Source organism: Sapajus apella, unplaced genomic scaffold (genome assembly GCF_009761245.1).
Source record: "Sapajus apella isolate SASKATOON/1434 unplaced genomic scaffold, GSC_monkey_1.0 scaffold52, whole genome shotgun sequence".
NCBI lineage: Eukaryota > Metazoa > Chordata > Mammalia > Primates > Cebidae > Sapajus > Sapajus apella.
Window position 1 is genome coordinate 11,085,595 of NW_022436992.1, and position 19,119 is coordinate 11,104,713.

General features: G+C 51.7%; 3 protein-coding genes across 8 annotated transcripts in view; 2 read left to right on the top strand and 1 right to left on the bottom strand.

Annotated features, from left to right (window-relative positions):
• The window catches only part of VAMP5 (vesicle associated membrane protein 5), a 7,801-nt gene extending 2,843 nt beyond the window's left edge, over window positions 1-4,958 (top strand). Inside the window, exons 2-3 of the mRNA XM_032243548.1 lie at window positions 3,594-3,731; window positions 4,501-4,958. Coding sequence (XP_032099439.1) covers window positions 3,594-3,731; window positions 4,501-4,707 — 345 coding nt within the window. The 3' untranslated portion in view covers window positions 4,708-4,958. The remainder of the gene's footprint in view (window positions 1-3,593; window positions 3,732-4,500) is intronic.
• Window positions 4,959-7,598: 2,640 nt separating this feature from the next.
• On the top strand, window positions 7,599-10,552 carry RNF181 (ring finger protein 181). Its single transcript, XM_032243557.1, has 5 exons — window positions 7,599-8,177; window positions 8,810-8,940; window positions 9,112-9,221; window positions 9,392-9,466; window positions 9,725-10,552. Exons 1-5 carry the CDS (start codon window positions 8,092-8,094, stop codon window positions 9,782-9,784), a joined length of 462 nt encoding a protein of 153 aa, XP_032099448.1. The 5' UTR covers window positions 7,599-8,091; the 3' UTR covers window positions 9,785-10,552.
• On the bottom strand, window positions 10,510-15,060 carry TMEM150A (transmembrane protein 150A). Of its 6 annotated transcripts, none has more exons than XM_032243552.1 (8): window positions 14,982-15,060; window positions 13,859-14,040; window positions 13,408-13,455; window positions 13,014-13,100; window positions 12,318-12,385; window positions 11,858-11,985; window positions 11,475-11,652; window positions 10,510-11,280 (listed from the first exon to the last, which is right to left on the bottom strand). In XM_032243552.1, exons 2-8 carry the CDS (start codon window positions 13,921-13,923, stop codon window positions 11,039-11,041), a joined length of 816 nt encoding a protein of 271 aa, XP_032099443.1. In that variant the 5' UTR covers window positions 13,924-14,040; window positions 14,982-15,060; the 3' UTR covers window positions 10,510-11,038. The 6 variants fall into 6 exon arrangements, with proteins under 6 accessions (XP_032099443.1, XP_032099441.1, XP_032099442.1 ...); XM_032243550.1 differs by lacking the exon at window positions 14,982-15,060 and adding an exon at window positions 14,586-14,675; XM_032243551.1 differs by lacking the exon at window positions 14,982-15,060 and adding an exon at window positions 14,278-14,369.
• Between the last annotated feature and the right edge of the window lie 4,059 nt (window positions 15,061-19,119).

Genomic DNA, 19,119 nt, shown 5'->3' on the forward strand with positions numbered 1-19,119 from the left:
TCGATCTCGGCTCACCGCAACCTCCGCCTCCTGGGTTCAGGCAATTCTCCTGCCTCAGCCTCCTGAGTAGCTGGGATTACAGGCACGCGCCACCATGCCCAGCTAATTTTTTGTATTTTTTTTTTTTAGTAGAGGCAGGGTTTCACCTTGTTGACCAGGATGGTCTCGATATCTTGACCTCGTGATCCACCCGCCTCAGCCTCCCAATTTTTTGTATTTTTAATAGAGACAGGGTTTCACCATGTTGGCCAGGATGGTCTTGAACTCCTGATCTCAGGTGATCCACCCGCCTCAGCCTCTCAAAGTGCTGGGATTAATTACAGGCTTGAGCCACTGCACCCAGCCCTAATTTTTCTATTTTTAGTAGAGATGGGGTTTCACCATCTTGACCAGGCTGGTCCTGAACTCCTGACTTCATGATCCGCCCACCTCAGCCTCCCAAAATGCTGGGATTACAGGCATGAGCCACGGCACCCTCCCCTCTCTGCCATTTTCTTACTTTCATCCGTGCCTGTCTCCCACCAATAGATAAATTATCCTGAAGCACTTCTTCACTGTCACCCTTGGCTCAAAAACCCACACTAGCTCTTAAGTTTTATCACTCGTTTGGAGCCAGCCTTCTCTACCTGACCTTTTCTGCCATCTGTAGCGCCATCCTGCCCCTCCCATCCTCTGCCTGGTCCTCAGTGTCAGGGTGTGTCCCTATCTCTCAGTGCCGGAATGTTGGGGTCACCCCCCCATTCCAGTGGCACCTTCTCTGTGGGGAGCTCTGACACTTAACTATCTGTATTGCACACTGTAACTCTTTACTCTTCTCTAATTGTATAATATTACATACGTCTTTCCCCAGGGCAAAGTAGTATCCTTAAGAATAGGCACAATTAGGCCGGGCATGATGGCTCAAGCCTGTAATCCCAGCACTTTGGGAGGCTGAGGTGGGAGGACTGCATGAGCCCAGGAGTTCAAGACCATCCTGGGCAACATAGCAAGACCCCATCTTTTAAAAAAATAGGCACAATTCATTCAGGAACTGTTTATCACATCTCTGTTGTCTGCAGGCATTATGCTGAGTTACAGTGTGGCATAAGGCAGTGTGGCCATTGTCCTTTTGCTTACCTCCTTCCAGGGTCTGGAGCTTTATTTCTCACAGTGCGAGCAGAGACCTGTGTATATAGTCAGTGTTCTTTTTCTTCTGGTTGTGTTGGGGGCCAAGAAGGGCCTGAGACCTGGGTCTAAGGCCTCTGTGTTCCCTGGAGCGAATGTGTTCTTTTAGGCCTGGGTCCATCTTGGCTCCAGGCAGGCCTGGCTTTGCATCGGGGTCGAGATTACAGCCAGAAGCACAGCCAGCTCTCTGGAGAATGTAACCCAAATATCACCCCTTGTTGAAGAATAAGGTAACAACAGCTGTAGCATTCAGAATAGAAAAAAAAAAAAAAAAAGATAATATCCAGCATTCTCCTACTCTCTAGCAGTGACTTTTATTTTTGAGTCTTTGTCCATTCTCAAGTTTTTGCCTTGGACTATTTAATTTTGTGTTTTGTTTTGTTTTGTTTTGTTTGCTGAGATGGAGTCTTGCTCTGTCGCCCAGGCTGGAGTGCAGTCGTGCAATCTTGGCTCACTGCAACACCACTCGGGTTCAAGCAATTCTCCCACATCAGCCTCCTAAGTAGCTGGGATTACTGAACCACCATGCCTGGCTAATTTTTGTATTTTCAGTAGAGACAGGGTTTCACCATGTTGGCCAGGCTGGTCTTGAACTCCTGGCCTCAAGTGATCTGCCCGCCTCAGCCTCCCAAAGTGCTGGGATTACAGGTGTGAGCTACCATGCCCGGCCTGGCCTGCTGTTGGAATCTGGGAAAGTTCAAAGGGTTAAATGATAGAGGCTTGTTGAATGCTATAGTAGTAATAATAGTGGTGACAGTTGACTCAGGAAAAGGTAAAGAGTGCAGCTTCCTTGCTCTCTTCAATGTTCCTCTGTGTTCCCTGCTTACTGCCTCCCTCAGTCTGTGAGCACACCCTCCCCTACAGTGGTTTGCCTGACCCCTCTTGAAGCAGGTTGCTCTTCTAGTTCATGGGTAAATATTGACCTATTTGGGTTTCAAATGCCTGCTCCTCGAAACTCATGCTGGGCTAGAAAAACATGCTGAGAGAACATCTCTTGAGAATAAGAGTTACTTTTGGTTAGGCTTTAATGTAATTAGCCCACTCACTGAGTCCTTGCTTGCAATGGTCAGCACTGTGCTGGCCTCCTGGTGGGGTGGTGGTGGACAGAGGCAGGGCACTGCTCCTTGCCCCCGCTCTGGGAGTTTGTGGTCCAGCTGGGGAGATAAGACTCATACACTGGGAATTCTTGGAGGCTGTGTGCCAAGCAGCTGCAAGGATCCTGAAGGAGAATTCTTGCCTGAGTGCGAGGCGGTGGCCCTCTGTGACTATCAGATCTCTTCTAACACTTCTTAAGTTTTCTGGTTTTAAGTGGAATTCATTCAAGTGCCAAAATGTCTGTTGTAGACAATGGGTGACATGGGCTGGCAGGAAAAGAAGCTTGGCCTTCTTGTGAGGAGGGGAAGGGAACAGGGATGGGCTGTGGGGAACTAGGCTGAGAGGAAGGAGTTTCTGTGGTTTGCTAATCCTCTGGTATTCATTTCCCTGAAATGTCCCTGGACCTGCTCCTAGGCTTCCAGCTTATACCAGGGCCTCATGCCTGGGGTGTCTCTCTGTTACATGCACCCAAAGCCCAATGCCTTTCTTGCGCGTGACCCGGACTTTCTCTCTTCTCTGTCCTTTCAACCTCCCCCAGCTTGGATCCAACACATCCCTTCCCAGTCCTCTGAAATGAGCTGGTGTTTTCTGTTAGGTGAGGCCGCTGCCCAGGCTGGGAAATCCAAGGGTTGGTCTCATCTCTGTGAGTTAGACCCCAGTGAGAATCTTGGCTGACCGGAAGGCTGGAGGCCAGAGGCTGGTACCACTGAGGTTCCCAGGCAGAGAGGGAAGTTTTGGCAGTGATCTAGGGAGCAGGATCAGGGGAAGAGGCAAAACTGGGCTGACCAGTCAGAGGCCCAAGAGGGGAGATCTGAGCTTCTCAGTTTGGGATAGAGGGGTTAGGCAGAGACTATGATGTGTGCTACTTCAAAATTACCTTTCTAGCCCTGGAGGGTAGGTCTCCTCCCTGTGTGTTCTAGCCAAGTAACTTGGTTACCCATTCTTTGCTGCCTTCTTAGGCCAGTGGGAAACCTTAGGGCAGATGTGCATTGATTGGGTAGAGGCCATTCTGGAGCAGGTGAGAAAAGAATCTGCTTTGTGGGAGAATGGGGTCCTGGGAAGATCCCACCTTGGGACAGCTTAGAGGAAGTTAAGGTACTAGAAGCCAGGACTGACCTAGGTCCTAGGCCCTGCCTTGATGTGCAAGGGGAGGAGCTTGTGAGACCAAAGGTGTGCTGCCCTTCACTCCGCACACATCATACCCTTCCACGAAGGATGCTGTTACTTTCATGCTGTGCCCACCTACAGAGGGAGAAGGAGGCTTCTAGATCTCCGGGCCAGATGAGGGACAGGTGGGGGCCTCATACAGCTCTGACCTTGGGCTTGGTGCCCAGGCAGGGAAAGAGTTGGAGCGGTGCCAGCAGCAGGCGAACGAGGTGACGGAAATCATGCTTAACAACTTCGACAAGGTCCTGGAGCGTGATGGGAAGCTGGCCGAACTGGAGCAGCGTTCAGACCAACTCCTGGATATGGTGTGAGGCCTGGGGGAGCATGGAGGGGTGGGGAGAGGCTTGGCAAAGGCTCTCTTGGGCTGTATTCAGGACCTACAGGTCCTTGGTGGGGCTGAGGCCTTCTTGGGGGCCAGTGTGGGGCCTCTGGGTTTCCTCAAGCACCCATAGCCTAGTTATGCAACAGGTAGACCCCACAAAATAAGAAGGCCTTGGTTTGAAGCTATGGACCTTCCTAAAGGTAGAAGACTGGCATTGTTTTTTGTTTTCCTTTTTTCTTTGAGACAGGGTCTCACTCTGTTGCCCAGGCTAGTACAGTGGCATGATCACAATTTGCTGCAGCCTCTACCTCTGAGGTTCAGGTGATCCTCCTGCCTCAGCCTCCTGAGGAGCTGAGACTGCAAGTATGCACCACCATGCCTAGCTAATTTTTGATTTTTTGTAGAGATGAGGTCTCACTGTGTTGCCCAGGCTGGTCTTGAACTCCTAGACCACAAGCAGTCCTCCCACCTCAGCCTCCCAAAGTGCTAGGATTACAGGCATGAGCCACTGTGCCCAGCCTGAGGACTGGCATTGTTAACTGAAGGTGAGCTGCTATGGCTGAAAGTCAAGGGCCACACTTATATTTGCGATGAGGACAGGCTGGGAGGGTTCTGATGGTACAGAAAGGGAGCAGACAAGATGGGGAGGATGCAGGAGGAGACTAAGCCTTACTGAGATGGGGTTGGGAGGAGCTGGCTTCTGGGCCAAGGGGGTGCCAGCTAATTCCCACTCTGTCTGGGGGTGTCTGCAGAGCTCAGCCTTCAGCAAGACTACAAAGACCCTGGCCCAGAAGAAGCGCTGGGAGAACATCCGTTTCCGGATCTTCTTGGGACTATTGGGCGGTGGCCTGCTCATCATCCTGATTGTGCTGTTGGTGGTCTTTCTCCCGCACAGCAGTGACAGCAGTAGTGCCCCACGGACCAAGGATGCAGGCACTGCCTCAGGGCCTGGGGACTGACCCAGCTGGTCCTGAGAGAGAAGCCAAATGGCTGCACTGGCTGGTTCTGGTCTCCAGAGAACCTTGATGTTTGCTCTCCCCTGACCCACCCCAGTGAGTGCCAAAGGGCAGCCCCAACATGTGCACCCCTGCATTTCCTGTCATGCCACAGACCGGCCCTTGAGGGCAACCTGCTGTACTGGCCATGCTGGGCCAGCCCTACCTGGAGCTTAGTAAAAGCTGCTGTTTGATTAAAAGCTGGTATATGTGTGTGAAGGTCCCCAGTTTGGTTAGTCCCATGTTCCAGGTTGGTTAGTCCCATGTCCTAGGGTAGAGACCCCTAGGGCTGCTTAGAAAGCCCATCGCCCAAAGAACTCCACCCCTGGGAGATGGCTCCTTCCTCTCCTTTCCCCACTTGATCCATCCCTACACAGACAGGGAGTGTGGGTGTAAGAACACAATGCCCCTCAAACCAGACCCTGGAACCAGTCCTCCCTATCTCAGAGCCTGTTTCTCTGAGAATGAAACCATTATGTTTCTGTCATCTTGGGGATGCTTAGAGGACCAATGAGACTGTAGTTGGGATGACAAAGAAGAAAGCACTTAAAAAAATTTTTTTGTGACTGGGTGTGATGGCTCACGTCTGTAATCCCAGCACTTTGGGTGGATCACCTGAGGTCAAGAGTTTGAGACCAGCCTGGCCAACATGGTGAAACCTTTTCTCTATAAAATAAAAAAAATAAAATAAAAATTTTGTTTTTGATACAGAGTTTTTGCTCTGTTCCCCAGGCTGGAGTACAATGGCATGATCTTGGCTCACTGCAACCTCCACCTCCTGGGTTCAAGAGATTCTCCTGCCTCAGCCTCCTGAGTAGCTGGGATTACAAGTATCCACTACCACGCCCGGCTAATTTTTGGATTTTTAGTAAAGACAAGGTTTCACAATGTTGGGCAAGCTGGTCTTGAACTCCTGACCTCAGGTAACCCACCTGCCTCAGGCTCCCAAAGTGCTAGGATTACAGGTGTGAGCCACCGCACCTGGCCCCCAATTTTTTTCATATGGCTTTCACCTTCAGATAAATGGTTTCCCCTTTGAACACTTCCCACTCCCCAATTTCTCTTTCCACATTCTACCTCAAGCTTTACATTAGATTGCAGATGGGGAAGTGACACCAAGAGATGGGGGATCTTAAAGCGCTTCTTGATATTCCTATCTCCATCCCTGCTTCCCTCCCTCTTTTTCTCCCTTCCTCTTTCAAGGGGGTCTCTTTAAGTCACCCAGGCTGGTCTCGAACTCCTGAGCTCAAGCAGTTCTTCTGCCTTTAGTACTGGGATTACAGGCGTGAGCCACATATCCAACCTGAATTCAGACTTTTCAAAGCTACAGGGCCATTCAGGGCCAGGCAGGCAGTGCCTTTAGGGCCACAGCAAAGATCACTGGGCAAAGGCATGGAAGAAGGAAAGAAAGCACACCAACACTGTGGAAACAGGGCAGTCTCTGCCTGGGCTACTTAACTGTAGCTTAAACTCAAGCGTGAGTGGCAAGGGGAATTCAGGGTCAAGTGTGTAACATAAGCAGTTCCTTGCTGGGTAGAGTGAGGGCTACTAACAGAAACCAGAATAAGTGTGAGTTGTGTGGAGTGTTACCCATTACAGAGCGAGTTAGTTTCACTGAGCTCATTACCATCTTTTTTTTTTTTTTTTTTTTTTTTTTTTTTTTTTTTTTTTTTTTGAGACGGAGTTTCGCTCTTGTTACCCAGGCTGGAGTGCAATGGCGCGATCTCGGCTCACCGCAACCTCCGCCTCCTGAGTTCAGGCAATTCTCCTGCATCAGCCTCCTGAGTAGCTAGGACTACAGGCACGCGCCACCATGCCCAGCTAATTTTTTGTAGTTTTAGTAGAGACGGGGTTTCACCATGTTGACCAGGATGGTCTTGATCTCTTGACCTTGTGATCCACCCACCTCGGCCTCCCAAAGTGCTGGGATTACAGGCTTGAGCCACCGCGCCCGGCCTTTCTTTTTCTTTTTTTGAGACGGAGTCTCGCTCTGTCTCCCAGGCCGGAGCGTAATGGTGCGATCTTGGCTCACTGCAACCTCTGCCTCCCAGGTTCAAGCGATTCTCCTGCCTCAGCCTCTCCAGGAGCTGGGATTACAGGCGCTGCCACCACACCCGGCTTTTCTTTCTTTCTTTCTTTTTTTTTTTTTTTTTTTTGTATTTTTAGTAGAGACGGGGTTTCACTGTGTTGGCTAGGCTGGTCTCGAAATCCTGACCTCATGATCCGCCCGCCTTGGCCTCCCAAAGTGCTGGGATTACAGGCGTGAGTCACCTCTCTTGGGAAAGATGGAGGAAAGCACTTGGCCCTGCAGTTGGTCTGCAGCACCACTTAAAGACTGCAAATTTGGGCAAGCCACTTCTGAGGTAAAAAAGGCATAATGATGCTTAGCTCCTGGGACTACTGAGGGGATGAGCGGTGTGTAAAACATTCATCAGTCTAACAGTTCTAGATGCTAAATAGAACTATCATCCAAATCATTCAGTGCAGTGGTTCTTAAACCTGCTTCACCTGTAGAATTTATACAACTGTCTTTGCCCAGGCCCCACCACAGATCAGTTAAATCGGAATCTTTGAAGGTATCCTTCGTGCCCATTCTTTCCTCAGGTGATTCATGTGTAGGAAGGAATGAAAAGGTGTTAGTACAAGCCACTAGTTTTACAGAAGCTAGGGACAGCAACGGGCTGAAGTTAACAGTCCCATGAGCTGGTTGAGGCCCCAGCTCCCCGGCAGAGGGGCCTGTCTCTCTCGGTTGAGGAGGCTTGCCCCACCTTTTATTATTACGCCTAACACATAAGAAATGAGCAGGAATTTTTTTTTTCGGGGGTTGGGGAGGAATCAAACGCAATCTCCTGAACCATCTAGAGCGCCGCGGGACAGAATCGTCCGGTGGGGACCGGGACAGCGCATCGAGAAGTGCCCTGGCCCAACGCCCGCAGGAACCTGAACCCCTGGGCCAGCGGTGCCTTCTCTCCGAGAGGTCTCTAGCATCTGCACTGTTAAAGCCCTCTGAGCCTCAGGGCGGATTGACGACCCTTACAGATCAGACAGTTGGATGCGACCACGCCGGAAGTTCCCGGAAATTGAGTCTTAGCTCCGATTCCAAAACAAATGCTTCCTCACAAGTCCAGATCTCTGTCATTGGCGTTAGGATCTGGTCACCTGACCTATTTAAGCCAATGAGAGGCGGTTGAATTAGTACTTCCGCTTTCTGTTGCGTTAACGAGCCACTGTGCCCGTCCCACGGATACTCTGATTGGCCAGCTTCTCTCAGCTCGTCAGTTTATTGGCTAGCGCCGCTAGGCCGCGATCGAGCCGGGTCCGAGAGCTGTGTCAGACAACTGGGCAGCCATGGCGTCCTATTTCGACGAACACGACTGCGAGCCGTTAGACCCCGAGCAGGAGACTCGAACCAATATGCTGCTGGAGCTCGCAAGGTGGGTGCGCGGGGCTTGGGGATGGGGTCCAGCCAGCAGGTTTCTGGGCTGGGGCTGGCTGGAGAAGGCGGATTACCAGAGGCAGCTGACTCTGGGGAGGACGGATGAGTAATCTGCAGTGTTAGTCCGGGCGGTGAGATTGAGGGGTGTGGGAATGAGCATCTCGATAATTTGGGCCGTCCGTTGGGCGGCCTGGGCAAGGGAATTGAGGAAAAGACGAGCTGGAGAGTGGTGGACGGACAGCAGGCTCTGGGAGGTCCCGGAGAAGGTGAGGCATGGGGGCAGGGTTGGGGCCGTGTGCTGTGAGTGGGTATATTCATCAGGAACAGCAGGCACTGCCGACTTGGAATCTGGCTCCACAAGGTTATTCTGCGTGGCCTGAGTAACTTCTTTGAGACTGTTGCCTCATGTATAAAATGGGAATAAAAAAAGTTACGTGCTGCGGCGGTCTGGTAGCAGCTGTAAACTATTTCCCATCGTGCTTTTTATCTAGTGAGCATCTACTAACTACTAACGGTAGCTATTATTCCTACTAGCTGGGCAGGGTGTTTATAGGTTACTGTCCAGTGCATTATGGGGGCAAAGAGAAAGCATAATTTTCCTTTGTTCTGACTTTACATCCTCTTCCCCAGGTCACTTTTCAATAGGATGGACTTTGAAGACTTGGGGTTGGTAGTAGATTGGGACCACCACCTGCCTCCACCAGCTGCCAAGACTGTGGTTGAGAACCTCCCCAGGACGGTCATCAGAGGCTCTCAGGCTGGTGAGGACACTAATATTTTCTGCTATGTGGGCCAGACCTACCCCTTCCCCAAGTCAGACTGTGGTCTGGTCCCTAAGTTTTCCAGGCCAGGTGGGGCAAGTGTCCTTCAGGAGTGGGAGCTTGGGAGGCAGGGACTGTAGCATCTCTCCTGATCAGCACTCCTTCCTAAAGAGCTCAAGTGCCCCGTGTGTCTTTTGGAATTTGAGGAGGAGGAGACTGCCATTGAGATGCCTTGCCATCACCTTTTCCATTCCAGCTGCATTCTGCCCTGGCTAAGCAAGGTACTGCTTTTCTTCTTCCAGCTCTCACTCTGCTCTGGGCCCAGTACTCAAGATTCTTTCTGTTCACAGACTGTTGGGGGATCAAAGAAGGGAGGCACTTGGGAGCAGGGAAGGTGGTTATCAGCTTATGAAGATCAGACCAAGGCTATACACTACTCTACTTTTCTCAGACAAATTCCTGTCCCTTGTGCCGCCATGAGCTGCCCACTGATGATGACACCTATGAGGAGCACAGACGAGATAAGGTAGGGGCTGATGGTTAAGTGGAGGGGTCGTAATAGGCTTCCTCAGTCCTGTCCGTGCTGCCATCACTTTCCACCTCAGCAAGACTGGACCAGGCCCCTGGCTCTGGCTGGCTTCTTAGTGACTTTGGTTTGTGGTAAGAGCCTCAGCAATGCAGATGCCAGAGGCCTGAAAACAGAGCCAGCCCCTGATAGTTGCCCATCCCCTCACCCACAGGCCTTCAGTTTTGGCCCCTGCCCAGTGTGCCCTCTTTCCTTCAGGCTCGAAAACAGCAGCAGCAGCACCGACTGGAGAACCTCCATGGAGCCATGTACACGTGAGGAGGCTGGGGCTGAGCACCGGCCCTCTGCGTCTTCCTTACAAACCTTGAATCCTCATTAAAGGTTTCTGTACTCACCCTGAGGCTGTATTGATCACAGACCTGGTCAGGGGCTCTGCATCCTCCTTCAGGTCTCTACTGCTATTGGGGAAGGTGGTCCTAAACCGCAGAAGTAGGCCATGGTTTCCTTCCCTGCTGGCCCATCTAGACTCATGGCAGTGGATTACTGCACCAGCCAGGGCTTGGGCCTATGTGTTCATGGTTGGAAGGCAAAATGTGTCAGGGTCTGGCACCCAGTTAATTACTTAAAGCTGATAAACTAGCCTGCAGCCTCCTCTCACTGCAATTTCTAGTTAACTTTGGAATCCCAGAGGTTTTCTTTTTCTCTATTGAGAAAGCTGCTTTTAATATTTTAAAGTTGCTCTCTGTACTACCCCCACCTTCCACCCCTGCCTCTTACTAAGGAATCAAAGTTCAAACCAGACTCTGAGTGGGGGATGGGTGAGATTATTAGATCAAGTCAGTTCTTTAGATTGTTTAGAGGCCTAGAAGGGTTTCAAGCCCTTCAACAGGTATTTGAATGGTACCTGCCATCCTGTGTTTCTGGCAGCAAAGTATGCTCAGCACTGTCCTGGGGGGCAAGGGCTTTCTCCCATCCTTGGCTTTTGGAAAGCCATCCCAGATCAGGTCCCCCCTTTCCCGACTCTCCAGAACAGACTACAAACATGCAAATTAGAATTCTTTTAATATAAAAAAAAGTACTAAAATACCCACGTGGTTCTGCTGTGTTATTTGCCCTAAAGGAAGTGAGGGGCAGAGTGAAGAATCCCAGTGCAGCTCAATGGGCCCAGAAATGGGCCTTTCCATAGGCTAAGGCGTACCCACTCCACCTCCACCAGACTTCTATCCCCACTGCTGTTCCCAGCCCCCAATTCCTGCAGCAGGAAACCCCAGTGGTCTGGCTCTGGCACTGGGAGTAGAAGGCACCTGAAGGGCTGGCTGGGTGAGTGAGGACAGGTGACCTTTAAAAACAAAACGACACCATGGGGTGGGGAAGGAGGTCATGCAGCTGTGGCAGCTGGCAGGGCCCACTCCTCTATGGCACAGGTGGATGTGGGATGGCCATTTCTCCAGAAGTGAGGAAGCCCAGATCCCAACAGAATACTTTCTCAAAATTGTTTTTGGTACAAAATAAATGCAAAGAAGATATAGGGTGGGGTGCTGCGGAGGCCGGGCCAGCCACCCTCCCCAGACCTTAGATCATAGCGATGCTCTCAGGGGCACAGTTGAGGTGGGTGGAGGTGCTGCTGCTGCCGGAGGACTTGCAGGCCCGGCCAGGGGTAGGTTGCAGTGCAGCCACCAATGTGTCTGAGGAGACTGCCCCAAACTCGTAGCTGAAGGTGCCATAGAAAATGAGGATATCGATGACACACACCCACTCACACAGGGCTGCCCCATGTTGCAGCTGAGAACTCTCATGGACAAAGAAGACTCCACCTGAAATGGGGTTAAGGAAATGTTCAGTAGGACATATGGAAACCTGGAAACAACCCTCTGCAGTCCCAGGCCTCACCTCCCCAAAGGGAGCAGACCACATGGCAGAGTTAGGCCTCCACCCTCCCCATCCTCTTGGGAGGGAGAAAGGTTGAGCTAGATGATGAGTTCCTGGCTGCCCCATCATAGAAGGATACTGAGGACCAGGGTGATGAAGGCGATGACAGCCAGCACACTTCGAAGATAGGCCACAGCCAGGTCCAGGGGGGCGGTGGCCCCTTGGTAGGAGAGAACACAGTGCAGGCAGACAAAGAGCAGCCCCGCAGGGAAGGCCACACCAGCTCCAATGTAGTGTAGAGACCTGGCATGATCCACCTGGGCTCAGAGAAGGGTCAGTCGGTGATGTGGCTACAGCCACACCCCTCCACCCCTCCTTCAATGGATCTTCTCTCTCCCTCTTCCTTTCTCCCCCTCCTTTCTCATTCTCTCCTTCCAGCCCCAACCTTGAGATGCCACCCCCTGTAGGCAGCCAGGCCTTGTTAGATAAAGTTCAAGGTTTGCAGGGGAGGAGGGGAAGCACCTGAAAATTGCCGACCACCAAAAGGCCTGCAGCGTTGGTGCAGCCAGTGATGAGCGCCGTGGTGTTAACCCAAGAGTGCCGACTGTGCTCCAGGAGCTGCCCGTAGCGCAGGAGGCAGATCAAGGCCACTGGGGGAGGAGAGCAAGATTGGGGCGTTCCTCCAGCCCTGGCCCCGCCCAATGAACCTGTCAGCTTCCCGCTCCCCACCGCTCTGGTGCTGCTGCCCCATCTGAGAGGCAGAAAGGGAATGGACAGGCGGGTGGTGAACTAGGTTTCCTCAGGCTCCAGCCAGCAGGGTGGCTGTGTGGGAGTCAGCCTTTGACCTTCAAGGAAGGGAAGAGAAGTTGCCTCTATTGCCTTAGCCCTTGGTGGGGAGGGCTGCACCAAGGGCTTCCTGGGCCTTTCTGCATGGGAGGCACTGGGCTGGACAGGCAGGGTCAGGGCTAAGGGTACAACTCACCCATGAAAGCACCCATGTTGCCAATGAGGCTGAAGAGGCAGCTTTCTGGGGGATAGGAGCCACACTTGCTGCGAGGAGGGGGAAGGACAGAGTAAGCGGGGGCAGGAGGCCCGGGGGGCCCCCATTCTGGCTCACTGGCTCTCCCCTGCTTTACCTGCACCTGCTCTTTAGCAGGTAGGCCACCTTTTCACACTGATTTGTGTGAAAAGCCAGGGTCCCTCATGAACAACTGGTTCCAGGCTGAGCCGCCAAAGGAGAGCTCACGTGTGTCAGAGAGAAGGGAGCGCCCAGGAGTGTTCGGGTAACCCTGAGACTCTGCTGAGCCCTGCAGGTGGTCTGGCTATCCTCGAGCTAGAACACGGGCTGGGCAATCTGAGGGCTTGAGCTTAAATCCGGGTGCCTCCACTTATTATCTGTGTGATCTGCATGAGTGATACTGAGCTGTTTCCTCACCTATAAAATGGTCAGACAACAGCTACCTCCTGCCGGGAGGATGAAAAGAGACAATGCATATAAAGCACTCAGCAGAGTGCCTGCCCCATAGCAACTGCCAAGTAGTATTGTTATTAAGTGGCCCTTAGGATATTTATTATTCCTGAGACCGAAGGACAGCTCTTTGCTTGAGGGGCTGTCTGGGAGGATCTTATCTTCCTGACCTGCCCAGTGTTCCTAACCTGCCCAATGTCCAGGCCTTACCTGATGAGGGGGACATCGTCCAGGGTGCAGCAAGTCTTGGGGCCCCCTTGCTCAGCAGGGTCAGGAGAGCAGGACTCGTTGTAGGACCTGGTAGGTGGGACAGGGAGTAGACTGGGGGAAGGGACTGCCCCTAGGCCCTTGGCCTATAGCCTCAGACCTCATAGGGGACTCTCTCCCAGACTTCCCCTGCAGGGACAAAAGATCCCACTTCCCAGGGCCTGCCTGAAGCAGTAGCCAAAGGGGCAAAAGGATGGTGGGAAGTGGGTAGGTGCCATGAAGCCATGCAAGGGACCAATTTCAGAGAAAAGCAGTGAGGCTCAGCAGTCTGGCTGGGCCCAAGAGGGGACAGAGATGAAGGAAGCTTTAGAGTGAGGTTGTCTGCAGTGCTTCATACCAGTTCTCCACGGGGCATACATGGTGGTTCATCACAGCCATGGCATACCTGTGGGAACAGAACTGTCATCCTGCCCTCATGCCTCTCCTGGTTCAGCCTTCCCAAGCCCTCCCTTAATCCACCCCATAACCCTTTTCTTCCACCTTGATTTCTGGGGCCTATTCAGCCTCACTGTTGCTGAATGATGCCACACCAGCATCTGCAGCATGGCCCCCAGCTAGAGGCCCTCTGGAAGTTACCCTGGCCAGAAGTATATTTGTCAGGGCCACCCTGGTGGACAGCAGTGGTGCCAGCTTGTCCCAAGGGGCTGTGTGCCCAGGCACCAGGCCAGGCTTTGGAGAAAGCCAGAGTGACCCTGGGTACAACCCTAGAGCCTACAACAGGACAAGGGACTTTGTGTGTGACAAGCTCCTGTTGTCCCCCCACAACCCCCGCACCCCGATTTACTCACACAGTCCATATGCCAGTGATGGAGAATGCTGACAGGCTGACAGGCAGGAGGATCCAGGCGGTCATGAGGGAGGGGAGCCAGGGTGGTGGTGGTGTGGGGGGGCAGGACAAGAGGTAGATGGGGAAGTAGGGGCGGACCAGCTACCTTGAGATGTTTCTGCCACAACCATCAGCTGCCCTGGCCTGGTGGAGAGAGGCAGATCAAAGTCCAGTCGTGGGTGACTGGCCAGGAAGGGGGAGGGAAAAGGAGGTCAACACCTTATCCAGCGCTCCTGTTGGGGTCTCAGAGCGTCCAAAGTTTGGGCTGACCCCATGCCAGAACGTAGACACCCACGGGCATTGGGGGCTTCCGCGGTGAACCCAAATGCTAACGGCGTACTGAGAGATGTAGGCGAATCGTAACATCTGGAAGGGAGTTACCCTCCTTCTGAGGGACCAGGGCTGGGAGAAGGGCTGGACAACCGATGAGGCCACGCCAAGGAGAGGCTGGGTGCGGGCCCAGTGGAGTGGTGGCGAGGCGGCGGAGCGCAGGCAAAACCACCTGACCATCGGCGCCCTGGGCGAGGGGCGGGTTCACGCGGGAAGCCCGGCCCGGCACCCGCTCGCCTGGGCGCGGGGACCCTGGCTGGGGCCGGAGCCTGCGGCCGGTGACCCCCGGGGACCCGGGACGCGATACTCCCCAGGTGATTCCTGGAAGCCCGGAGGAAAGGAAGGAGCCCAGTACGCACCTCCCGGGAGTGCCCAGCCGCCGCCGCGCCCTGCTCGGCCCCCTCGTGGCGCCGACTCCAGCTGCGGCCCTCGGAGCAGCCCTGAAAGGTTTAAAGGGCCGAGCGGCCCCGCCCCTGGCGGCCCCAGGCCTCGCCGCGCCGCCCGCCGGGACGTGGAGTCCGCGCAGCCCCGGCCCCGGCGCCCGCGCCCTGCCGGAGACTACAACTCCCGAGCCCCCGCGCCCGCGTCACGGGAGAAACGTGGGCGGCGTCCCAACTTCGGAGGACCTGGGCGCGGAGGGCTGTGGCCTGAAGACCGCTCTAAAACCGAGATGCCTAGGGGTTCCGTTTGCCCTGTTCCTGCGTGGCAAGCGCCGGCAGGTGGGGACCTCGGGGCAGCCCTCATTCCAGCTCTACCTGCGATTGTCGCCGTGCACGTGGCTGGAGGAGCCTCCCTCCGCCACCGCGCACATTTTGCAGCCTGCACCGGCTAACGGTGAGTCCTCTAGGACGCTCTCTCAACCTGTCGCCCCATGTCTGCCTCTGGCCGGGGCTGCGGTGGATCTAGAGAAGCAGACACAAACCCTTGGCTGTTTCTTAAGAAATCCAAGCGCTTATGCTTCCTGTGGCTCAGCAAACTCCGGAGGAGGGCCGCTTTCATCAGATACTTTTTGCTTTCCTGCGTACAAGTACACAGTGTACTGGCCAGAAATCAATGTCCAAGACGTGTTTCCCGACTGGTCAACACTTATTTGAAATAAGGCGGCAGAGAACAGAGGACATCCACTCTAAGTAGACACATGTAGGTGTCAGTGTAGAGTAGGTAAGGATTAACTTGACCAGTGTTGATAAGCAAAGAGGGGAAGGTGAGAAACCTGGAGGAATCTGGGAAAAGGGAACAGGATAGTGAGGGGAAAATAACTGACCAGCTTCACCAAAAACTTACAGGCTACGAGTGCACTCCTGGATGTTTCTTAAATGATTGCAAGAGTGGAAATACTGTCACATATCAGAAGTGTGCCTGGCACTCTGTCTCGAAGGTGGTCTCAGCATCTCTTGGAGCCCTTGTGTGATGACACTTGGGCAGATCACCTGAATGGTGCATGGGTGCAGGCCGCCAAGTGTGGGAAGCTGAAGTGATAACATTGGTGAGGCAAAGGTTATGTGCGACAAGGCCCTGTGCTTTAGAGAAGTAGAACATAATGAGAATAGTAAACCACACAATGACTTGAAGATAGAGCAGAATAGACTGCGCAATGACTTGAAGAGGGAGAAACCTTCTTGGACCCAGTGGAAAGTAGAAATGGAAGCAGAAAACCTGTTGGTGAGCCCTTTTCTTTTCCTTCTGAGACAGAGTTTTGCTTTTGTTGCCCAGGCTGGAGTGCAATGGTGCCATCTTGGCTCACTGCTACCTCTGCTTCCTGGGTTCAAGTGATTCTTGTGCCTCAGCCTCCCGAGTAGCTGGAATTACACGCCTGGCTAATATTTTGTATTTTTAGTAGAGATGGGTTTTCACCATGTTGGCCAGGCTGGTCTCGAGCCCCTGACGTCAGGTGATCTGCCACCTTGGCCTCTCAAAGTGCCAGGATTACAGGTGTGAGCCATTGTGCCTGGCCGGGAGAGCCCTTTTCTTAATCACATCAGGACAAGTGGTTAAAACAGGGTCAAGAAGAATGGCTATGTAGTGATCACTGTACAAGCACACCTGGCTGAATGAACCAGCAGGGGATAAAATCCAGCCCACCTGCCGCTGGCTATGCTTTGTGCCTCAGGACAAATGTGTGCTTCTTGCTAATTGATAGGAACCATCTTCCTGCCCAATTGTATTCCCATGGGGAGGCACCTTTTTTTTTTTTTTTTTTTTTTTTTTTTGGAGACAGAGTCTTGCTCTGTTGCCCAGGCTGAAGTGCAGTGGTGCAATCTTGGCTCACTGCAACCTCCTCCTCCCGGGTTCAAGGGATTCTCCTGCCTCGGCCTCCCAAGTAGCTAGGATTACAGGCACATGATACCATGGCTGGCTAATTTTTTGTATTTTTAGTAGAGATGGGGTTTTGCCATGCTGGCCAGGCCGATCTATTTTTTTTTTTTTTTTTTTGGAGACAGAGTTTCACTCTTGTTGCCCAGGTTGGAGTACAGTAGTGCCATCTTGGCTTATCACAACCTCCGCCTCCTGGGTTCAAGTGATTCTTCTGCCTCAGCTTCCCAAGTAGTTGTGATTACAGGCATGCGTCACCACACCCTGGCTAATTTTGTATTTTTAGTAGAGACGGGGTTTCTCCATGTTGGTCAGGCTGGTCTTGAACTCCTGACTTCAGGTGATCCACCTGCCTCAGCCTCCCTAAGTGCTGGGATTACAGACCTGAGCCACAGTGCCCGGCCCAGAAGCTAGTCTTAACTCAGAACCTCAGGTGATATGCCTGCCTTGGCCTCCTAAAATGTTGGGATTACAGGTGCATGAGCCACCACTCCTGGCCTTAAGGCACCTTATCTTCCCAATGGGGCTGTGAACCCTAACTGGAAGCTTTGTAATACGTAACACTGTATCTTCTTGAGCCGGGTTTGAGTCCCCATCCAATCAAGATGAAGGCCCAAGAGGACTATTCAAGTTCTAACATGATGTAGGGGCAAGGCAGTAGTACTCCAGATCTGGGACATGAGGCAGCTTTGGGCTTAATATGACAATCTAATAGTTCCTAAAATAGAATTATCCCAGGATAGAGCTCCATATGACAGAAGGCCTCTTCATAGGTAGTTGGTAGGGGGGAATTGTGTATAAGTAGAACCAGATGTCTTTAAAAAGGCCTTCCAATTCTAATGCTACATGAGTCTGTCTAGTTGTTATGTTCCAACAGGGACAGCTCTTAAAATAGTCTGGCAAAGCAAGAGATGAGATTTCCAGTGCTGATTCGGTGGTGGAATGACTTCAGGGCAGATATTTAACCGCCACTTCCCCATGTACACAAGTGATTTCACAACTTTTGGCAAAAACAGTGCTATAAAAATGGTAAGTTTATTTAAAAAAAAAGTTTATTTGTTAAAAAAAAGAATACTGTATTTGTAAAGTACCTTCCTTCTGGGATTTTCAAATAATTTGCACACTACATTTTATTCATCTACACAGCAGAAACATCAGAAATGAGTAAACTGATGAACATATAGCTTTTTATACATTTAACACAACTAGTGCAACCACTCTCTCATTCTCCTGGCTCTGAGAAGGCAAAGAAGCCCTTTACTCTGGTCTTCGATTCTAGCATTAGTCCATCTCCTAGGGAGATTTCGCGTGGGTGCCTATGGCTATATGACCATCTGATTCTTCAGGGACAGGACAGGAATTCAGCAAGGGAGCTTAAATTATTTTAAGTAATTGTCAACATTCCATGGTGACCCTCCCCAAAAATCTAGTGGTAGGAAAGTCATCTGTACTTATTCCTCTTTTTGTACACAGAGGCCTCATTTAAATTTGTGATCCTGCTGGGCATCCATTACCTAGCCATTTAGAGATTCTGTCAAATGCACAGCAGGTTGGATACTCACCAACCCAAAGGGCTTCCTCCCACCTGCCTGCGGCCAATCTCTAGTTGACAGGGCACCATGGAGATGGAATGTCCCTTCCAGAGAGACTTTTACACAGGGAAAAGCATTTGTTATTGCCCACATTGGGCCTACTGGCTGGCTGGGCTCCAGAGGCTCCTACTCTCATTTGGTACAAAAAGCTTTACATTCTTTTTCCTTCTTATATTACATTCTTCAAAGACTTCCAAGCTTGCCAGCTGGATACAACTCAAGCTTTAATGTTTACTCTTGCACAGCCCAAAGACCTTGCAAACCCAGCTTCCTTCTATCAGTAACATCACCCATTGTGGCCCAGGAACCACAAAACCTTAAAATATGGGCTTAAATATTTGGAGAACATTCCATATTGAATGGGCAAGATATGCCTATCAGATTTTTTTTTTTTTTTTAAAGACAGCCAATTACATCCTATCTAGTCAAATGAGTGGATTCTAAAGCAGCCTGCTGGGAAGTTCCACTTAGTCTAATGCTGTTACCACTGTACAACACAGCCCTGGACAGTGTTCTTTGGGACATCTGTGGGAAATGCTCCAGAACGTGCTCCTTGATGGGAAACAGTAATTTTTGAAAGAAGTAGATGTCTGGAGGCAGGTCTGGTGAATAAACTGGATAGTACTGCCTTGGACCCCTAGCTGGCGGGTGGCAGTAAGCAATGAGGATAGGCTATAAGGCTGTTAACTGGCTAAGGGCCATCCTTTGGCAGGCATTTCAGACACACCTGGAGAAAGGGCAGTAGCATCTCTGATAGGCCAGCTCTAAGGAAGCTTAGTGCTTAATATAGTCACACTGCACAAATTAGCTTAGAATGCTCTCTTGCGTGGAAAATATTAAGTGTATATGCACTTGATAAGCAAAGTTCCTCAAGAAAAAAGTTTAATAGCAAGGAGTTTCCATCAGTCCCCTACCTGAGAGGGTCTCTGTGAGGATTATCACAACAAACACATAAAAGGGTACAATAGGTACTTATTAAATGTTGCCT

Excerpts from the sequence above, each read along its gene's own strand:
- RNF181 (XM_032243557.1), top strand. The coding sequence starts at position 8,092 with ATGGCGTCCTATTTCGACGAACACGACTGCGAGCCGTTAGACCCCGAG. Across the intron at positions 8,941-9,111 it reads CATCAGAGGCTCTCAGGCTG|AGCTCAAGTGCCCCGTGTGT; the intron begins GTGAGGACACTA and ends TCCTTCCTAAAG. Across the intron at positions 9,222-9,391 it reads TTCTGCCCTGGCTAAGCAAG|ACAAATTCCTGTCCCTTGTG; the intron begins GTACTGCTTTTC and ends TACTTTTCTCAG.
- TMEM150A (XM_032243552.1), bottom strand. The coding sequence starts at position 13,923 with ATGACCGCCTGGATCCTCCTGCCTGTCAGCCTGTCAGCATTCTCCATC. Across the intron at positions 13,101-13,407 it reads GTATGCCCCGTGGAGAACTG|GTCCTACAACGAGTCCTGCT; the intron begins GTATGAAGCACT and ends CCCACCTACCAG. Across the intron at positions 11,986-12,317 it reads CAACATGGGTGCTTTCATGG|TGGCCTTGATCTGCCTCCTG; the intron begins GTGAGTTGTACC and ends CTCCTCCCCCAG.